The following is a 21,638-nucleotide window of genomic DNA, read 5'->3' on the forward strand; positions in this document are numbered from 1 at the left end:
CCTGGTCTCCTTAGCAACCTGCTGGAGTGGGCGGCAGTCGTCCCGCCTCTGCTGTGAGCGCAGGGATTATCTTCGGGCTTAGCTGGTGAGAGTTAGGGGCAGGGTGCCGCTGTTCCACTACTGTGACCCCAGGAAGAAGAAAACTCTGCCCATGGTGACGTCACGCCCAGAGCACCTGCTCTCCACCCTGGGCGCCGTTTCCTCCCTCCCAACACCCACTTCCCAAATTAAACCCGGGGGGTGTCTCCAGGCAGACCTCCCGAGACACCGCTTGCATCCTTTCAGGGAGGCTTCACACTGGGGAGCAGGGGCCTCGCACACAATACACACACGCACGCACGCACACACGCATGCACACAGCTGCCTGATTTCTTCAGCTGGAGCTGCTCGGACACCTGGACAGCAGTGCCCATCTGCTCGCAGCGTCGGCCACACTGGCGATGTCTCAACTCTGCCCTGAGTCTCAGGCTTCTTACTTTCAGGCTCATAGCATCTTTCAGAGGGAAGGCTCTCGAGCACCCACCTCAGGACCCGGGGGCCCCCTCTGCCCAGCAGTGCCCTGGCCTCCAGCCTCACGACCCTGGAAGCTCTCCTGGAAAGTTTATCAAAATAACGATTATGTGGTTTGGGTGGATTCAGCCTCTATCGTTGTCATAGAAACTAACTATAGGTTGTATTACTGAATAATTTCAGGGGGAACCGAGTGATGTCATTTTCTTACCAGTAAGCAGCCAACTATGGATAAAGCCCATCACTCTGGGTGGGGCACATGTTTAATTGAAGAGTCCGTTTTTGAAACAGAATTAACAGGTGTTGGCTGCCCCCGATGAGGTCAAAATGCAGCTCAAAATCATCAGAGGTCAGTTCCAGTTGGACTGGGCAGTGTTCCTGAGCCCTGGTGGGTGGTTGATACTCCGCTGTTCTCTGGGCTGCTGAGATGAAAGAAGGCCCTTGGGTCCAGACAGGGTGGCTGGCCCCCACCCTGTGACAGACAGTCCGCACCCTCATCTCCAAAGCCCGTGGCCTGGGGTCAAGTGCCCAGTGACCCTGAGCCACCAGCTTTTCTTCTCTAGGTCCCCTGACCTGCCAAGAAGGGGGTCTCAGAACCCTCACATGACCCACCCCTGCTCCGACACAGCTCATGAGTGTGGACTTTGGCTACTAAGATTCTGGAAGTTTGCTGGAGAGGACCCAGCAGCTGATAGGCACTGAGGAATAACAAAATCAGCTTTGGCCTTTGCTCCTTGAATCCCTGACTGTTCCTGGGTGACAAGAGAGTCTTTTGTTATTCACAACCAGCCCCTCCCAGCACAGCTGAGTCTGTGCCAGTGAGGTGACTCTGCTGGGGCCCCGAATAGCATCAGGACAGTCACCAGAAGGGCAAAGTGACCAGGGGGGAGAATCCCCAGCCCCCAGCCTCGGACCTGGGGGAGGAGGGCGGGACTGGAGACAGGGTCAGAGCTCTCACGTGGTGGGGTGGTGGTAGGAGGCGAGGCTGGGAGGCTCACGGCCCACCCCAACCCCCACCCCCACCCCCGCTGGTATCAGCGTCTCTGTTACATGGGCACCTCACAGTCCACTAAAGCAAAGGGGTAAGAGCATCCCTCGTACCCGGCAGGTCACAGAACAGAGGGTAACTGAAAGGTGTTTAAATGAGGTGTCAACTTGTTTCCCTCAGAGGATGGGGTCGTGCAGTCCCCGGGCCCTCAGAATTGAAGGGGTGACCATTTCCATGGGGCTGACTGGCCAGAGCACCAGCCACAAAGCCTGGCCCATCATCCAACATGGTTCCAGAAGCTTGGGTTGGGGCATGATTCATCTTTATGCAAGGGACACAAAGTAAGTAACTTTTTTTTATACTAATAAAGGTTATTCAAAAAGGGCCAAGTAATTAAAATGCAGTTTTGTCTTCAAATACAAGAATTCTGAGAATGAATTCCCCCAGACAGATTGTGGGGGGATTTATACAACGTCTACGACATGCAAATCTCTGGGCTTTCTTGTTCCTGGAGTCTTATACTGATATCCCACCTGCTGTATTTGGAGGCACTTGGAGGCGGAGCCCCCAGAGATGGGACATCATAAGAAGAGGGGGTGAGCTGGCACTTCCCCGATGGTCTAGTGGTTAAGACTCCAAAGGAGGCCTGGGTTTCATCCCTGGTGGAGGAACTAAGATCCTACAAAGTGAAGTGAGTGAAATTCGCTCAGTCGTGCCCGACTCTTTGCGACCCCTATAGTCCATGGAGTTCTCCAGGCCAGAATACTGGAGTGGGTAGCCTTTCCCACAAGCCACTGGCAAACCGCTAGGTGGGAAGACCCTGATTCTCGATCAGTGATGCTTTCAAGGAAAGATCTTGATCAAAAGGGGAAAATGTGGAATTCGTTAAGGAATAGTCAGCTAACCTTTGGCGTTAAGGCAGGCCCGTAGGAGGCGCTCTCACACCCTCCTCGCAGGTCAATTTCCCTAACCGGAAGAGACGTCTACCTACTGTCCCACAGGAAGAAGAAAACTTTCCTTGGGCCGCCCGCAGCAGCCCAGCCAATCAGAGACGGCAGCAGCTCAGCTAATCGGGAGATTCCAGGCTTTGCTCCTCCAGTGGACTCTGGCTATCAGAGCCCCGCCCAGGTTTTTTCCCTATAAAAGCAAGTTCCCAGGGCTTGTTCTCTGGATTTGTCTGTGGTCGGCCCTTCTCTGTGTGTTCCGAATTATAGTTCCTCCACTGTTTTTAATATAGCTAATCTGGTGCTTGAAGTGGTATGTCTTTGTGGCTAATGGTATTGAGGATCTTTTCATTTGTTCTTTAGCTATCCGTGTACCTTCTTTGTTGAAATGTGTTGCCCACGTAAAAAATTACGTTATTATTAAATTACAGATCTTTTTATTCTGCACTTCCCTGGTGGCTCAGTTGGTAAAGAATCTGCCTGCAATGCGGGACACCTGGGTTCGATCCCTGGGTTGGGAAGATCCCCTGGGGAAGGGAAAGGCTACCCACTCCAGTATTCTGGCCTAGAGAATTCCATGAACTGTGTAGTCCATGGGGTCGCAAAGAGTCGGACACGACTGAGCGACTTTCATTTACTCACTTATTCCTCGTTTTCTGGTGAAAATAACTGGCTGTCATACTATTACAGCTGACAGAGGCTTCGTTAGCCTTGAGCTGCGCCGACTCTGATTGCCCTGATGCATTTACTCAGGTTGACATGGTCAGGTTCCAGGAACTTGGTTTATCCAGGACAGGAAGCTTCTCATCCTCGTGGGGTTGTTATCACCAGGATTTTGCTAGAATGCTGCAGGGCATGGTTGGGGGCAGGGGGGGCGGGTGGCGGGCGGTGGTGAGGCTGGTGAAGATGGGTGTAGAGGTCCAGGCGGCTCCCCCCGCAACAGTGGATTTCTTGTGTCGCCTCAGGTGTATGGGTTTTTAACGCTAATGTTTCTTTTAAAAAATCATTTCAAAAAAGAGTGTGAAATTTGGCTTAATTTGAAAGTCTTCTAACTAGTGAAACCTAATTTAATTTCTATTTTTGAAAGGACTAAAAGGGGTAAGTATATGGAGTGGTTTGAAAGGCAACTTGAATCGGTGTGGAAGCCAGGGACGCCGGAGGCTCTGCCCGCACCGGGCCTTTGTACACTGTGGCGGCCTCTTTCCTTACCGAGTTCAGAACCGCCACCTCCCCTCCCCAACGGGGGTGCCTGGGCCCCGCTTCGGGCTGCAGCCGCACCCTTCTGCGGAGAGCAGCCCACGGACAGGCGCTGGTGGCCTGCAGACGTCCTGGCACAGCGGGCTCACTAGCTGGAGGCCGGCCCGAGAGAGCCCAGTGACCGCCACGGCGGGAGCCCGCTCCGAACCCCGCGGGAGCCCCAGACCGCCGGCGCCGGGACCGGAGCCGCAGGGAACTGGGAGCTTCCCGCACTGATCAGCCGTTCCACCCCGCCTCAGGTTCAAGGAGGGACCCCGCCCAGCCGGGCTTCCCGTTGATTGGCTGAACGGGAGAAAGGCGGGCGCTGATTGGGTGGACAGGACGCCTCTCGCCGCGCGCCCGGTGGCCGCGCCTTCTTCCTCAGCCGCAGAACGGGGAGCGGAGGCGATTGGTGCGGACGCCGGCCCGCCGCGCCCCTCGACGTCACTCCCGGCGTGCCGCGCGCCGCACTTCCCCTCCGCCCGCTAATGTTTTGGCCGATCCAAGATGGCGGTGCAGGAGTCCGCCGCTCAGCTTTCCATGACCCCGAAGGTGCAGGAGTACCCGACCCTCAAGGTGGGGTCTGCGGCCGCGGCGCGCCTGCGCCTGTCAGGGGCCGCGGGCTGGGCGGCGACCGGGCGCGGGGTGGGGGGCCGAGGCCGGGGTCACAACAGAAACTTCCTTTCCCAGCCCGTCTCGTGAACAGGGGCGTGAGAACCCTGACACGGGCGTGCTGGCTGCCCCTGGACGGAGGCCCCCTGCCCGGGTCCCCGGGGGGTTCTGCAGGAGGGCGGGTGCGCTGCCCGAGGCCCGGACCTCCTGAGGGACAGTGCCGCCAGCCTGCACCTGGCGGGGAGCTGGCGCGGGGCCGTGTGGACGCCGGCCCCCAGGCCCCAGGCCCCAGGCCCCCTTCGTGCGGGGGACCAAAGCAGCGAGGCCATGCCCGGGACAGCAGGCGGGGCTGTGGGGGAGGGTCCCGAGCGGCCTACCTAGGTCCCCGGCCGACTTGATGTCAATGTTGTCGAAGCCGCTGCCGATGCGCACGATTATCCGCAGAGCCTTGAACTTCTCCAGATCCTCCCTGGTCAGCGTGATGGTGTGGTACATCAGCGCGCCCACGGCCTCGTTCAGGACCTGCAGCGAGAGCAGCGCGGTGACCGGCGCTGCCCCGAGCAGCCCGCGCCCCTGTGGGCCCAATAGGCTGTCTGGGTGGGAGGCCACCCGGGTCCCCGCGTGAGCACCTGCCGTGACCCGAGGGTGACGGCGACCCAGCAGACCCGCCAAGGACACCTGCCGGGTCGACAGAGGGGACGGGGCTCGCCTGACTGACACAGGGAGGTGGGAAGGGGGCTGCCCTCTCCCTGGGCACTGGACGCCACAACAGATGGAAAACAAGGGCACTGGGAGGACCCGAGACCCCCAGAACCACCGATGGGGAGGGGAGCCATGCCGCCATGCATGACCCACTCCCCGAAGAGGAGCCGCCGCGGGGCAGTGCACACCGGTCCCCAGGTGGTGAACACACAGCAGTGAGCACGGCACCCTTTCACACCGGGAGGGGCACACGTGGTCACCCCTCACTGTCACCGTGCGGGCCGCTCCCCCGGAAGGGTCGGGAGCGGCTGCAGCCCGAGGCCTCTGTCCTGCGCACCGCGGACCTTGGGGGTGGCCTCCCCCGGCCCCGCACTGGGAGGGGCGTCAAGGCCGGGCACAGGTTTTATGCGCGCTCGGCCAAGAGGTTGGCCTGGCCAGTGCAGACCCCGCGAGGGGCCTGACAACTCAGTCTCTGCCCCTCGGAGCGTGGCTGGGGCATCACCCACCCCCCCCGCCCCGCTCCCCACACGGGGGGTCAGGATGCTTGCAGGGACGGGGTGTGCATGTCTCAGCGGGGCTGCCCCGGGTGAAACCAATGTGAGCAGGTAGCTGCCAGGGTCTCCTAAGAGCCTGGCGCACAGACCTCCCCACCCGCGGGGTCTGCTCGCGTTGCGCCCCACGCAAAGCCCCTACTCGCGCACGTGCACGGCCCCACCCACCCCATCGCTGGCTGAACCCGCGTTCTGTCAGCACCCGCCCACCAGTAAGACGTGCCTGGCTGGGGGTGGGGGGCCACAGCCCAGGACCAGGAACGAGGGTCTGCTCCGGATGTGCTCGGAACAGCCAGGAACCTACCAGCTCTACCTGTGGACCCAAGGGCGGGGCCCCTGAGCTGAGCCACCTGGACCCAACGCATCAGACTCCAGGACCTGCCGCAGCTGGGGACCCAGTTCACCCCTCCCTAATGGGCCGGTACAATCCGCGACATCTCAGAGGCCACGGGGAGCCCGCGGGAGCCTGCCCGCAGCTGGGGACCCGGTTTATTCCTCCCTAACGGGCCGGTACAATTCGCGACGTCTCAGAGGCCACCCTCCCCTCCGCACAGAGCATCCAGCGCTGACTCGGGGTCCCCGGGGGGCGGAGGCTGTTGGACTCGCGGGGCTGCACGGCGCAGGCAGCAGCTGGCCCGCAGTGGACATAGCGAGTGCGGGGTGTGGGCGCTGAGGGGGGACCCTGGGCAGAAGCCAGCAACCTCTCAGACGGCCAACGGCCCTGGACTCATCTCTCCTATGATTACGGGGTGTCGAATGGAGACAGACGCAGGGCCCCCCAGAATGCAGTTCCTCGAGGGTGGCGTGGCCTTCCTTCTCGTCCTACGGGCAGAGGGGGCCCGGAGAACACAGCACAGGGGGAGAAAGGTCCAAGGCAGAGACAGCTGTCAGCAGGGCAGAGGGCCCAGGGCCTGGTCCTACACATGCGGGCAGGTGCTGCCAGCCTGGCTCGGGCCCTCCCTGCTCAGAGGACCCAGGGATCCCAGCCCCAGGCCCCCGAACGGGCCAGCGGGACCACACTGAGTCCTGACAGCCGCCCCGGCCTCCTAGGAGGGGGTGAGACGCAGGCCTGGTGAGGACGGCGTGAGGCAGTGGGCCAGCATCAGAGGCAGAGGGATTACGGGGGCATGCGGGGTGGGCAGGGGCACAGGGCAGGGCACGCGGCCGGGGCGGGGTGGGTGGTGAGGCGGCAGGCTCAGCCGTCAGGTCCCTGGGAAGACCCCTCTTGCTGCCCTGTGCTGTGTGGGCGGGGCTGTGAGGAGGCCCCCAAGGCTGTAGGCAGGCTGCGTGTGGACAGAGGTCAGTGCCCACTGTGGGTGGGCAGGCAGGTGCTGGAACTGGAGAGGCGGACACATGGCTGCCAGCGTTGGGAGGGGAGGCCCCGCGTTTAGCCTGGTCAGGCCTGGACAGTGAGACACGTGTGGCCTTCGACTGAGACGGGGGTGTGTGTCGGGGGGCGGGCTGAGGCAGGTGGGATGGGAAGGGGTCCTGGGGCGTCCTGGGCCGTGAGGCAGCGCATGGCCCGGGGCCGTCTGGAAGGTTCTAAAGCTGGGAGACTGTGCGGCTCCCAGTGTGTCCACTGGTCCCCCTGAGGTGAGTGGGCGGCTCCCCACAAACCTCTTCAGGCTCTGGTCCTGCTGCTACCACCCCGGGAACGTCCGCCCACCAGCACCACCCACCCAGCACCTGGCGATCCCACCCTATGTGAGGTGCACGCCAGTGGGCACCATGATTTTAGCTTTAACTTTAGACAGCATATTAAAAAGCAGAAACATTAGTTTGCTGACAAAGGTCCATCTAGTCAAGGCTATGGTTTTTCCTGTGGTCATGTATGGATGTGAGAGTTGGACTGTGAAGAAAGCTGAGCACCGAAGAATTGATGCTTTTGAACTGTGGTGTTGGAGAAGACTCTTGAGAGTCCCTTGGACTGCAAGGAGATCCAACCAGTCCATTCTGAAGGAGATCAGCCCTGGGATTTCTTTGGAAGGAATGATACTAAAGCTGAAACTCCAGTACTTTGGCCACCTCATGTGAAGAGTTGACTCATTGGAAAAGACTCTGATGCTGGGAGGGATTGGGGGCAGGAGGAGAAGGGGACGACAGAGGATGAGATGGCTGGATGGCATCACTGATTCGATGGACGTGAGTCTGAGTGAACTCTGGGAGTTGGACAGGGAGGCCTGGTGTGCTGCGATTCATGGGGTCGCAAAGAGTCAGACACGACTGAGCGACTGAACTGAACTGAATGTGCTTGAAAAATCTGTAGCAATAAATTTCATCTAAGACTTTGCTATTCACTCCTCACAAGTGACCTTTTTTTGTTCCTTTTTTTTCCCCTCTGCCCTACCTTGGAATCAAGAATTTACTTGAAATTTTTCTCTTCAGTAATGCAGAAAAACGTCACCTGCTTTTCGATTCATGGAACAGCAAATTCTGTTTAGATTAGTGCCAGATACATTAGATGTGTGAACAGCTACTTGGTGAATTGGACTGCCCCTGCTGGGCCTTCACCTGCTGAGCCCAGGGGCCAGTATAATTGAGCAGGGCGAGTGGAAGGATGTCAGGTTATGTGTCTGTCATAATAGCTCAAGTCAATTAAAAGTAATTTTTATGTTACTAGATTTGTATGTTTGAAGACTGTAACAGCGGTTTGTTTCAAACCTCAGGAAGTAGGAAAGGTTTGAGTAGATTGCTTGCTTCAAAATTGGTTAACTAGGAAATCCTGATACATTCCTCCCATATGGTATTAGCATAACACCCAGTGGAGCCTGTGAATGTCCTGTCCGCGTCTTCACTACCCCATCTGTGTTATGAGGACAGGTGACACCTGTTTGTTAGGAGCCTGTGAATGTCTTGTTCCCATCTTCGCTACCCTATCTGTATTATGAGGACAGGTGATACCTATTTGTTATAGTGGTGAATATAGTAATTTTTATGAATGTCTGTACATAAAAGTTTTTACATGACTTATTTTGAAGTCTCAAAATTAATATATGGGTATTATATTTATCTTACGTTTAGGATTTTATGAAAATGGAAAATTATGAGGCATTTGTAGGCTCTGACCTCTGTAAGATACCACTCTCCAGTGTTGCACAGAAGATTATGTCTGCTATGCATTCAGGTGATTTAGTGGAATCTGAGACCTGGAGAGAGAGTGAAAACAGTGAGTAATTTTTACGAACCTTCATGTTTTTTGTTACCTTGAATTATTCTTAAGACTAAGTTTTGAAAATCATTGACCTTAAAAATAAAAGTTATCTTACTAGCAAAAATGAGTTTGCTCGAGAATAGCAGTTTTGGACAAAGATGCAATACAAAGGCCAGAGGCGGGTCTAACAAAGGAGAAGCACGTCATTTTATAGAGAAAAAAGTGGATGTTGGGAGGGGTTGTTCTGGACCAAAGTCCACTGGAGAAAAGTGAGAGTTCAGAGTGGGGGTGGTTTCTATCTGAGTTACTGGGGTGGTGACTGCTTGTAGGAGATGCTAGGCACATGTTTTCCTGTGGGGACCTGTGATTGATTGTTCCTGTGACTGATTTTTAGTGGTACTGCGCCAGAGCTCCCCCTTCTGGCCTCCAACTCCATTTTAGTGAAAGTGAAAGTCGCTCAGTTGTGTGGGACTGCGACCCAATGAAACTATACAGTCCATGGGATTCTCCAGGCCAGAATACTGGAGTGGGTAGCCTTTCCTTTCTTTAGGGGACCTTCCCAACCCAGGGATCGAACCCAGGTCTCCCGCGTTGCAGGCGGATTCTTTACCAGCTGAGCCACAAGGGAAGCCCAAGAATACTGGAGTGGGTAGCCTATCCCTTCTCCAGCGGGTCTTCCCGACCCAGGAATCGAAACGGGGTCTCCTGCATTGCAGGTGGATTCTTTATCAACTCAGCTATGAGGGAAGCTCCCATTTTAGTGAGGTTTCTTATTAATTTTCAGAAAATGAAATGTAGCAGAGTGTTTTCTAGAACTTCGTGTTGCGTAGGGAAGTTTCTGCTACAAATGAGGGGGCCCAGCTCCCCTGCTCTACTCTCATTCAGTGATGGCTGAGCTTCTGCTCACTGAATTTTACATTTTCTTAGCCTTTACTGCTTTTAAAATGTAACACACTCTTCCTTGTTTCATTCCCTTAAAATCTGGACCAGATGTTCAAGTAACCTCAAAAGAGAAGGGCTCTTTCATAGTGCCCATCCGAGTGTTGCTTTGCCTTTAGCTCTTGGGTCACTGAACCTGTATTTGCTTGTAGTTTGTGGTGGAGAAGAGAAGTGTTCCTGACAGTATGTATATTATACCACTGGGTATGTGTATGTACACTCTTAACATGGCAAAGATCAGCGGGTCTGTGTATGTGTGTTCCTGACCTGACACAGGAGTGAAGGCGGTGGCATAGCCTCACAAGTGTGACTGAAGTGGGTTAAACACCAGGGTTTGTAATAAAGCAGTTTTTATTTAAAATTGTAAATATGGGCCAGTAATTTGTTTTTTTCTTCTACGGCGTAGATAATAAGTGAGTGAGATATAATTAATTTCATGGAGATGAAATAATTGAGAAAAATTGACAAACAGTGCAAAAGCTGTTATAAATGTAGTTTGTTGATTATATTAAGATACTCTTAACATTTCCACCTGTTGATAGCCATGCGTCTGTTGCCCCTCTTACAGAAGTCACTAATGAACTGGTAAGAATCTGGGGGTGTGGACTACGTACCTAGCCACTGATAGTGTTTTAGGGGGAATGTTGGTGCTTGGGAAGTAGATAAGGTTAACATCACATGTCAGAGAGACAGCGTTCTCCTTTACTCGGATACTTGCTTTCCAAAGTGAAAGAGCAGTGTGCACTCGACAGAGCTTGGAATACCCCTTCCTTCAAAACCTGGTGAGAATAATAAAACGCCCCTGGAAGCTGTGATGTGAGTCTCTGTTGGGAAAAATTTATCGGTCAGCCCATCTCATGAACTGCCTTGCCATGCTCTTAAAATACCTTGCTAAATCCTAGTTTTCATAACTTATTGAGATGATAAGGCGTTACTTTTCTGTCAAGTGTTCTTGGATTTGGAAAAAGAGTAGAATTTTTACAAAGAGTTTGTGTCTGTTGCTCTGTAGCACTTCCTGTGAACTCAGTGACTGAACACACACATGTGACTGAACACACACGTGTTATCTCTCAGTTTCTGTGGTCGGGAGCCTCAGCACAGCTTAGCTGGGTCCTCTGCAGGGCTGCTGTGCAGGTATCAGTCAGGGCTGGAGGCTCCTCTGAGGCCTGAAATGGGGAAGCATTTGCTTGTAAGTTCACACGGTTGTGGACTCTTAGATGAGGGTCTCAGTTTCTTGGTGACTGTTGGCTAGAAGCCACCCTCGGTTCATTTCCACATGGTTCTCTCCTCAGGCAGCTTTACATTATGGCAGCTTACTTTTTCAGAGTGCAAGAGAGTGACATTACAGTCTTATGTAAGGTAATCACAAACATTCTGTCACTGTTGCTGTGTTCTTTTGGTTAGAAGTAATCCACCCACCCTCAAGAGGTTCCACAAGGGCGTGAGTACTGGACAAGGGGGGTCGTGGGACCACCTTGGAGTCTGTCTGCCACAGGGTCCCACCGGTTTTACTCTTATTTCATATAAATCTGAAAGTTGGATTGCTAATGGGTTATTGATGATTGATGCTGAACCTGAGTTGATTCCTGAACTCTTGCCACATGTTAAGCTGTTATGTCAAATCCTCCTTTATAAGTAAAATATTGTAAATCAGCATTTCATTTCTGAATGCCCATCTCATACCAAATAAATATCAAAATTGAACTCAGAAATCAATGGAGATAAACTATTAATATTTGCTTTTATAAAATTATATTAAGTAAAACCAAACAGTGTTCTATGTCACTTTGGGATCTAATTTTCTGATCTGCTAGACCAACTGAGGTATACACGTCCAGTAAAGATTGGACTGTGTGTATCCTCTTGCAGCAAAGTTAGTCTTTATTTTAAAACCTTTTGTGGTTTTAAAAAAAAAAGATGCAAAGACTTAAAATACAGGTTAATGAATTAATATAAAGAGAAAATCATATAACTACTACTTACTTTGCCAACATCTCAAAATTTCCTTCTGAATTAAAATTCTCTTCCTGCTCAAAGGTAACCATTCTCGTGGTAATCATTACTCATCATCCACCACACCAGAGTCCGTCCTTCTCCTCAGAAGCACACCATCAGCTGACGCACATGGCTCAGTGTCCTTGCAGTCAGGTGTGGCCAAGTAGCAGCTTCCTATCTGTTGGGCACGCCACTGCCAGGGTAGGCCTGAAGACATCTGACTTGCTTCCTAGGTGGTCTCTTCCCTTTCCTCCAGTTGGAACCTCAAACGACTCCATTCTATCCTGCAAACGACAAGCGTCCTAGAGGACTGTGGACCAGCGTGCTGGAGGGACCCCAAGTCCAGAGTGTCTTCATGAGACAACTGCTCCACCAACCGAGACCGCTCGCCTCAGAGCAGCAGAGAGAAGTGAACTTGTTGTTAGGCCACTGTGTTGGTGGGTCTTTTGTGACTGCGGCTTGGCTTCTTACTGCGACTCCTTTACCTTTAAACTAGATGCAAACTGAGATCACCTGAGTTAAATTTGGCTTCCCTGGCGGCTCAGACAGTAAAGAACCGGCCTGAGGAGTCCTTGGTTCAATCCCTGGGTCGGGAAGAATCCCCTAGGGAAGGGAATAGTAACCCATTCCAGTATCCTTGTCTGGAGAATTCCATGGACAGAGAGGAGCCTGGTGGGCTACAGATCACAAAGAATCAGACACGACTGAGCAAGACTTAAATTTACATCGTCACTTCAGTGTTCAGTAATGCCACTGAAAGGATTTGAGGAACACTGGAGGAGAATAATTTTTCACGGTAATTTCAAGGTTGTCAGCTGGCCTGGTGCTATGGATAGTAGTCGGACACAACTGAGTGACTGAACTGAACTGAACTGATGCATTTGATTAAACGTGTATTTATTAGAGTACATCTCTATTTTGTCTAAATATCTATAGGAATCAAATAATGTTTTCTAATACATACTTATCCAAAATCTTTTTTAACTTAATAGAGCTTAGAGGTGAATATGTTTTTTTTTCTGGTAAAATAAGAATAGTTTCATAGACATTACAAATCAAAACTGATTATGCCAAAGGCTTTGACTATGTGGATCACAACAAACTGTGGAAAACTCTTAAAGAGATGGGAATACCAGACCACCTTACCTGCCTCCTGAGAAATCTGCATGCAGGTCAAGAAGTAACCGTTAGAACCGGACATGAAACAACGGACTGGTTCCAAATTGGGAAAGGCTGTATATTGTCACCCTGCTTATTTAACTTTATATACACAGTACATCATGCAAAATGCCAGTCTGGATGAAGCACAAGCTGGAATCAAGATTGCTGGAAGAAATATCAATAACCTCAGATATGCAGATAACACCACCCTTATGGCAGAAAGCAAAGAAGAACTAAAGAGCCTCTTGATGAAAGTGAAAGTGGAGAGTGAAAAAGTTGGCTTAAAGCTCAATATTCAGAAAACGAAGATCATGACATCTAGTCCCATCACTTCATGGCAAATAGATGGGGAAACAATGGAAACAATGACACACTTTATTTTCTTGGGCTCCCAAATCACTGCATATGGTGACTGCAGCCATGAAATTAAAAGACTCTTGCTCCTTGGAAGAAAAGCTATGAGCAACCTAGACAACGTATTAAAAAGCAGAGACATTACTTTGCTGACAAAGGTCCGTCTAGTCAAAGCTATGGTTTCCCAGTAGTCATGTATGGATGTGAGAGTTGGCCCATAAAGAAAGCTGAGCACCGAAGAATTGCTGTTTTTGAATTGTGGTGTTGGAGAAGACTCTTGAGAGTCCCTTGGACTGCAAGGAGATCCAGCCAGTCAATCCTAAAGGAAATCAGTCCGAAATATTCGTTGGAAGGACTGATGCTGAAGCTGAAGCTCCAATAGTTTGGCCACCTGATACAAAGAACTGACTCATTGGTAAGACCCTGATGGTGGGAAAGATTGAAGGAAGGCAGGAGGAGAAGGGTTCAACAGAGGATGAGATGGTTGGATGGCATCACCAACTCGATGGACATGAGTTTGAGTAAACTCCGAGAGTTGGTGATGGACAGGGAGGCCTGGCGTGCTGCAGTCCATGGAGTCACAGAGTCAGACATGACCAAGCAACTGAACTGAACTGAACAAATTAATACACGTTTAAAACTCCTCAAGGCAATTATTTGTCAAAATCCAATTCATTAATGTGAAGTGTGTCTTTATTTCTACCAACTAGTGGAAATCTTTGCAATTTCAGGCACAGAGAACATAAAGCTAAATGACAAAATAGATATTTTATTATTATTTTACTCTGGTCAAGATTATATGGATAAACATTTTTTTTATTTCTATCAAGTAAATATAAAATCCTTATGTCCAGTCACTTAGTATACCTGCCAGGTGTTGGGTTCAAGTTTGCACTGCCCTAATTCAAGCCTTCACTCCTTCTTATTTGAAAATTTGTGGTACTTCCTTAGTTGATGTTAGGTGTCAATTTATTGCCACTTTTGACCTGCCTTTGTGCTGTTGCTGGAATTAGCTCAGATCTTGCCTTTGTTTTCTGCAGAATTTGTCTGTAGAAAAATACCCCTGCAGGGCAGCCTGGCCCTTGCCAGCCCTTTAAGTCTTAAGTCTCATCACTTCCCCTCTCTTTATGCCCTATTCAGATTTTTAAATTGATTTATTTTATAGTAGGTCCTTGTTGACTGTCTGTTTTCAATATAGCAGTGTGTACATGTTGTCCCCAAATGCCCAGTCTATCCCTCCACCATCCCCCACCCCTGTACCCAAGGCAGTCTACAGACTCAGTGCAATCCCTATCAATTACCCTTTTTCACAGAACTAGATGAAAAAAATCTTTATATGGAGACACAAAAGACCCTGAATAGCCAAAGCAATCTTTCTTGCCAAAGCAAAGAAAAATAGCTGGAGGAATCAGGCTCCCTGACTTCAGACTCTACTACAAAGCTACAGTAATCAAAACAGTATGGTGTGGGCTCAAGAACAGAAATACAAATCAAAGGAACATGATAGAAAGCTAAGAAACAAACCCACACACCTGTGGTCAATTAATCTGTGATAAAGAAGACAATGCCATGCAATAGAAGGACAGTGTCTTCAACAAATGGGAGAACTGGATGGCTACAAGTTAAAAAAAAAAGAAACTAGAACATTCTTTAACACCATACACAAAAATAAATTCAAATGGGAGTAAAGACCTAAATGTAAGCCTGGATCCTATAAAACTTAGAGGAAAACAGGCAGAACACTGACATAAATTGCAGCAATATCTTTATGAATCCATCTGCTAAAGTTACAGAAATAAAAACAAGAATAAACGTGACCTAATTAAATGCAAAAGCTTTTGCACAGCGAAAGAACCATAAACAAAAACAGCTGGGGCTTCCCCGTGGGTCGTGGTTAAGACACTGCACTGCCAGTACAGGGGTGCAGGCTCCGTCCCTGGGTGGGTTGGGGAACCAGGGTTCCGCATGTTGTAAGGCATGGACAAAGGAGCCTGGCGGGCCACAGTCCGTGATTGCCAAAAGAGAAGACACACGTAAAAAGACAGCCCACAAAATGGGAGAAAATAATTCGCAGGTGATGCGACTGACAAGGGATTAGTCTGCATTCAGATTTAACTCCAGTTTCCAAAAACAGTGTTTCCCAGCTTCATCCTCTACTTAACCTTTTCTTTCACTCCTTCGTATACATCTCTTTAGTAGTGCGATGATTGCATTTACAAGGTTCTGCTCAAATGATACTTCATTACCAGAATACCTTATTAGAAGTAAACTGCATTGATTCATCTGCAACTCAGAGAATTTTCTGTGCCGTAGTTTTTGTTTATTTGCATAATGCTTTAACTCTTGATATATTTTGTGCTCTTTCAGTTCAGTTCGTCTCTCAGTCGTGTCTGACTCTTTGCGACCCCATGAACCACAGCACACCAGGCCTCCCTGTCCATCACCAACTCCCGGAGCTTCCTCAAACTCACGTCCATGGAGTCGGTGATGCCATCCAACCATTTCATCCTCTGTTGTCCTCTTCTCCTCCTGCCCTCAATCTTCCCCAGCATCAGGGTCTTTTCAAATGAGTCAGCTCTTCGCATGAGGTGGCCAAAGTACTGGAGTTTCAGCTTCAACATCAGTCCTTCCAATGAACGCCCAGGACTGATCTCCTTCAGAATGGATTGGTTGGGTCTCCTTGCAGTCCAAGGGACTCTCAAGAGTCTTCTCCAACACCACAGTTCAAAAGCACCAATTCTTCAGCTTTCTTTATAGTCCAACTCTCACATCCATACATGACCACTGGAAAACGGCACTCTTGGAGGCAGGCAAATGTAGTCTCATCTTTGAGGCTATGACAGTGGTCTGATCTGTAAATTTCAACTCTTACTGATTTGTAAGAGCTTTCTACAGACATGATACACGTATGAAAGACTTAACTATTTCTGTTTACGTTGTATTCTCAGTGTTTCGGGGGTCTTTTTTGTTGTTGTTTGTAATAGTTTAGAAATGTTTGTTTTTTTTAAACAGAAAAACTGAAAACAAAGTCCTTAATCCCACATGAAAAAAATTTTTTTTACATATTTACACACATTCAGAGTGAAAGGATTTATATGTACATTGTTTTCTTAATTTAGGCTTTTTCTTTGTTTGATAAACCAATCTCCCCTTATCGCCACCCCGTGTTAATAACTTAGCTTATGCCTTTTATGTTTTTGTTCACCTGTTTCTATGACTCTAAACTCCCAATGCAGGGGCCTGGGTTCGAGCCCTGGTCAGAGAACTGCATCTCACATGCCGCAACCAAGAGTTCACTTGCCACAGCTAAAGATTCTGCAGGCTGCAGTGAAAATCAGAGACTCTGAGTGCTGCAACCAAGGCCCGACGCAGCGAAATAAGTGATACACACACACACACACACAGAACAAGCTGTAGGTGAGATACGGATGGCAGCAGTGCAGTGAAGCTTTTCCTCAGGTGACTGGTTGGGTTGATCTGTGGAAGCAGCTGTCCAGGCTGCTGGGCAGTCTGTGTATTTGAGAAGTGGAAGAGAATGGCCTAATGGCTGTGGCTGTGTGCCCTGGGAAAAGACAGAGGCTGAGGGTGATTCACCAGCAACTAAAGGTTAAATGTGACAGACAGCTCACCTGCTGGCCTGTAAAGAGGCTCCCTGCGGTCCCAGGCCCGTTCCTAGTCAGGTTGGTAGAGCTCCAGAGCAGGCTGGACTCTCACCCCAAGCAGGTGTTCTGCCTTAAGGTCAGGGCCTTGATCAGGAAGAGGGACCTGACCCTGAGAGGCAGGGTGGGGACGTCTGGATTGGTGCCTTCAAATCTTGAGTCCCAGGTGCTTCTGGGACCTGCTGAAGTAGCTACTCCTCTGTCAAAGGCCAGCCCCCTCCTCCCTACCTCCACTGCAAGATGCAAGAGGGCTCTGTCTTTAGAAGTCACACGTTCCCCCTCAGGAACTGCCACCTCCCTGTCTTTTGGCAGGGCCTGTCAGGGAAGTGGATGAGACTTGGGCTGGCCAGGGCACAGAAACCGTGTAGGCATTGGAACAGAGGAAGTTTAAAGCATTACTGACTGAGAAGTAAAGAACTCTGAAGATTACAGTAACAGCAGACTCGGAAGCAGCCACCCGAGAAAGTGTCGAAGGAAGGAACATACCTGGAATGGCTTGGCCAAGTGATGTCCACCATCTGGCCGTCTGCTGTCCCGGAACAGGCCACTTGGGCTTCTAATGGAGCGACCATGGGGCTGGGGTGGAGGCTGCACATGGCATAGCGCTCGCACGCCCCAGGGCCTGCCTTGCTGTCGCCTCTGTTGTCCAGCTTTCCAATTTCAGACTGAACACTGGGTCCCCAGTAGCACCAAACTTTGAGCACAGTCACTTGGGGGCTCGCTTGCAACACTGATCCCCTTGTGCCCTCAAAGGTGCTGAGCTTTGTTTTGACTAGAATCCACACATGTTCTGGGCATGGGTTTGCCTTTCCCACACACACGGCCTCAGTGAGCTCTGTTCTCCAAGGCTCACAGAGCATTTGATCCGCTGACCTACAGTCCTGCATAGCACTGCCCCGGACATAAGGACCCGCTCTACAGCACAGGAGCTGCAGCTGGTATGTGATCCTGGGACCCATGGGCTCTGTCATGGGCGCACAGGTGGTGCAGTGATGGAGTGGTGGGTAGCAGGTCAGCTCCGGTGACCTCCAGGCTGCAGTATTCCCTGGACATCAGTGACCATTGCAGGATGCAGTGTCCCCATTGGACATAGTTAAGGACACTGGGACCCAGACGGTGGCAGTGGGAGCAACCCTGCCCAGCATCACTCCCAGAACCCCCTCCATAAATGTGTTTTTCTCTCCCTATGTTTCTGGGTTCTGCAGGTTTAGTCTTGACTCCCCAAGGTAAATCTGCCAAGGGCACAGAAAGAATGGCTTTCTTCAAGCTATAGTTGCTGCCCAGTCATTTCAAGTTTCTTATACCAAGGGACTGGCAGGCCAAAGATGTACTCTCCATCCTACTAGGGGTGACAGGGCTGTCATCATGTAAAGGGGACAGGAAAGCCTCTGCTTGAGACCCAGGTGATGTGATTGGACACCCCTTGGTCCACTGTCCACATTTGACAGTAAATGCAGTGGCCGTGCCTGAAAAGGGCATGACAACCAGGCACTTCACCTCTCAGGGATGAGGGTTTAGGTCACGATCAGACAAGCAACCAAAACCAGCAGAGGTGCCCAGCCAGGGTGAGGGGCCCTCAGGACATGGTAGAGGGTTAGGGTTAGGTACCTGGAGCCCCCTGCTTATCCCAGCTGTGGCAGCACAGCCCCTCCTGATGGTTGCCTCAGCTGCAAAGAGCTTTTCCCAAGGGCATACCCCTTTCCCAGGAACAACCAGGTAGTGACTGGTGGGTGTGGAGGTTGACCCTCTGGAGGAAAATTCTGTAGGAACATGTCAGGCCTTCTTAGCAATTGCATTAGTCCTTTACTCCCCTACAGACATTGGTCCTGAGAGTGCCCCCCCCAGTAACCTTTCTGAATGCAAGCCTTCATCTCAAGGTCAGCCTCCCAGGGACCAGACCTCTGCCAGTGTATGGGTACACGTACATTAAAGTCATTTTTTAAAAAATGAGGTTACACTTTCACAGATCTCTGCACCTTCAGGTCAACTAACACAGCTTATTCTGTTCGGTGGCTCTGTGCTCCATGGTGTGGCTGCTACATAATTTCTTCCTCCACTGCCCTCTTGGTTGGTATTTGCTTTGTTTTCAGTCCTTTGCCGTAATGCAGTACTGTCATAAATGTTTGGCTTAAACCTACTTACTGTTGCATCCATTTCTGTGAAATAGATAGCCAGCAGTGAGGTGGTTCCATTACAGGACTTATGTATTTTATACCTGTTTGTATTGAGGTCACAACACACAAACACACAGTACATCTGTCCTAAGATTACAGCTCAGGATTTCACAAACTGAACACCCCATAACCTTCACCGCATCAGGAAGCAGCATGGGTGGCATCCCCGAGGCCCGTCTTTGGACCCTTTGGGTTTGTCCTTTTCTCTCCAACTCTGAGACGCATGTGTGTGTTTTTAATGTGTTGACACTTTGTTTTCCACAAAGATCCTAGGCCGCGCTCACCCTCTGCCATGGCCCGCACTCTGTGGAGTGTGCTTCTCTCTAAATCTGAATAAATCCACTTCTTACCTGTCACTTTGTCCCTCACTGAATTTTTTCTGTGATGAGACATCGAGAACCTGAGCTTCATTAGGTCCTGAAACCAGAAACCTGCTCTACGAACTGTCAGAAGGTATCAGCTCAGAGAACTTAAAGAGTATGATCTTCCTTCTGAGGGAGCCAATTCCGAAAGTCCAGATGACCTTTAGAAGTTTCTTGGAATATCTGGAGAAACAAGCTAAAATACATGAAGATAATGTGACTTTACTGTAGGATCTCTGCCAAAAAGTTGTGCTGAACCTTATGGAAGAGATAGATAAACATAAAAGAGAGAAAAGGAATTTAAAAACAGATGCTTCAGGTTGCTTTCACGCTATGTAAAAAAGCAGTGTTCCTTGTACCACAGGAAGAACTGTGACCATGGAAGATAGTTTTTATTGGCTCTTAGACTTGAAAGACCCTTTGGTCATTGCTTCCAGCCTCCCACCCGTCATGGAAATCAGCGGCAGTTCATTCTAGTAATGAGCTGTTTTCTCACACACACACACATGGAAAGATCCGAACCATTCACATTTTTACCAGTAACGAGTGAGACTACCTCTTACTTCTCCATCTCCAAGTATATTTAGTTTGCATTTCGCTGACTAGTACAGAGTATGAGTATTACATCATATTTGTTTGCTTTTTGGATTTGCTATTTTGTGTGTTGCCTCTCCGTATCTTTTGCTCATTTTCCACTGAATTTTTCATTTTTGGTCACTGTAATTTGTTGTATAATATAAATATTAACTCTCTGTCTTTTTTGTCCCGTTACTTTTTCCAGTGTATTATTTTTTTTCAGAAATGGTGCTAATTGTCCTTCCCCTATTTATTAATTTACCCTTCTCTGCTGAACTGAAATATGATTTTCGCTATATATTAAATCCTCATAAGCCTTGGGGTCAGCTTCTGGATTCTCTACCCTGTTCTCGAGCTCTTGTCTACTCCTACTCAAATGCCTTGTATATGTGACCACAGTGGCTTTATAGCACGTTCTGTTAATCTGGCAAAGCAAGTCTTCTGCAATTTTTTTTTAAACTTAACTAATCAAACTGATCACATGGACCACAGCCTTGTCTAACTCAATAAAACTATGAGACATGCTGTGTAGGGTCACCCAAAATAGGTGAGTCATGGATGTGACTGGTGATAGAAGTAAAGTCCAATGCTGTAAGGAACAATGTTTCATAGGAACCTGGAATGCTAGGTCCCTGAATCAGGGTAAATTGGAAGTGGTCAAACAGGAGATAGCTAGAGTGAACATCGACATTTTAGGAATCAGTGAACTAAAATGGACTGGAATGGGCGAATGGAGTTCAGATGACTATTACGTCTACTATTGTGGGCAAGAATCCCTTAGAAGAAATGGAGTAGCCATCATGGTCAACAAAAGAGTCTGAAATGCAGTTCAGTCGCTCAGTTGTGTCTGACTCTTTGCGACCCCATGAATTGCAGCACGCCAGGCCTCCCTGTCCATCACCAACTCCCGGAGTTCACTCAAACTCACGTCCATCGAGTCGGTGATGCCATCCAGCCATCTCATCCTCTGTCGTCCCCTTCCTCTCCTGCCCCCAATCCCTCCCAGCATCAGAGTCCTTTCCAATGAGTCAACTCTTCGCATGAGGTGGCCAAAGTACTGGAGTTTCAGCTTTAGCATCATTCCTTCCAAAGAACACCCAGGACCAATTTCCTTTAGAATGGACTGGTTGGATCTCCTTGCACTCCAAGGGACTCTTAAGAGTCTTCTCCAACACCACAGTTCAAAAGCATCAATTCTTCAGCACTCAGCTTTCTTCATGCAGTACTTGGGTGCAATCTCAAAAATGACAGAATGAACTCTGTTCATTTCCAAGGCAAACCATTCAATATCACGGTAATCCATGTCTATGCCGCAACCACTAATGTCGAAGAAGCTGAAGTTGAACGGTTCTATCAAGACCTTTTAGAACTAATACCCAAAAAAGATGTCCTTTTCATCATAGGGGACTGGAATGTAAAAGTAGGAAGTCAAGAGATACCTGGAATAACAGGCAAGTTTGGCCTTGGAGTACAAAATGAAGCAGGGCAAAGGCTAACAGAGTTTTGCCAAGAGAACACACTGATCATAGCAAACACCCTCTTCCAACAACATAAGAGACAACTCTACACATGGACATCACCAGATGGTCAATACTGAAATCAGATTGATTATATGCTTTGCAGCAAAAGTTGGAGAAGCTGTATACAGTCAGCAAAAACAAGACTGGGAGCTGACTGTGGTCAGATCATGAACTCCTTATTGCCAAATTCAGACTTAAAGAAAG

The 21,638-nt window shown here is 49.8% G+C and overlaps 1 protein-coding gene across 1 annotated transcript in view; it reads left to right on the forward strand.

The window, feature by feature from the left end:
* Nucleotides 1-4,083: 4,083 nt before the first annotated feature.
* Nucleotides 4,084-21,638, forward strand: part of POLN (DNA polymerase nu) — a 151,554-nt gene continuing 133,999 nt past the window's right edge. The window contains exons 1-2 of the mRNA XM_027545335.1: nt 4,084-4,254; nt 8,565-8,709. Of these exons, the coding sequence (XP_027401136.1) occupies nt 4,186-4,254; nt 8,565-8,709 (214 nt within the window). The 5' untranslated portion in view covers nt 4,084-4,185. The remainder of the gene's footprint in view (nt 4,255-8,564; nt 8,710-21,638) is intronic.

The sequence above is a fragment of the Bos indicus x Bos taurus genome, chromosome 6, assembly GCF_003369695.1.
Source record: "Bos indicus x Bos taurus breed Angus x Brahman F1 hybrid chromosome 6, Bos_hybrid_MaternalHap_v2.0, whole genome shotgun sequence".
Taxonomy (NCBI): Eukaryota; Metazoa; Chordata; class Mammalia; order Artiodactyla; family Bovidae; genus Bos; species Bos indicus x Bos taurus.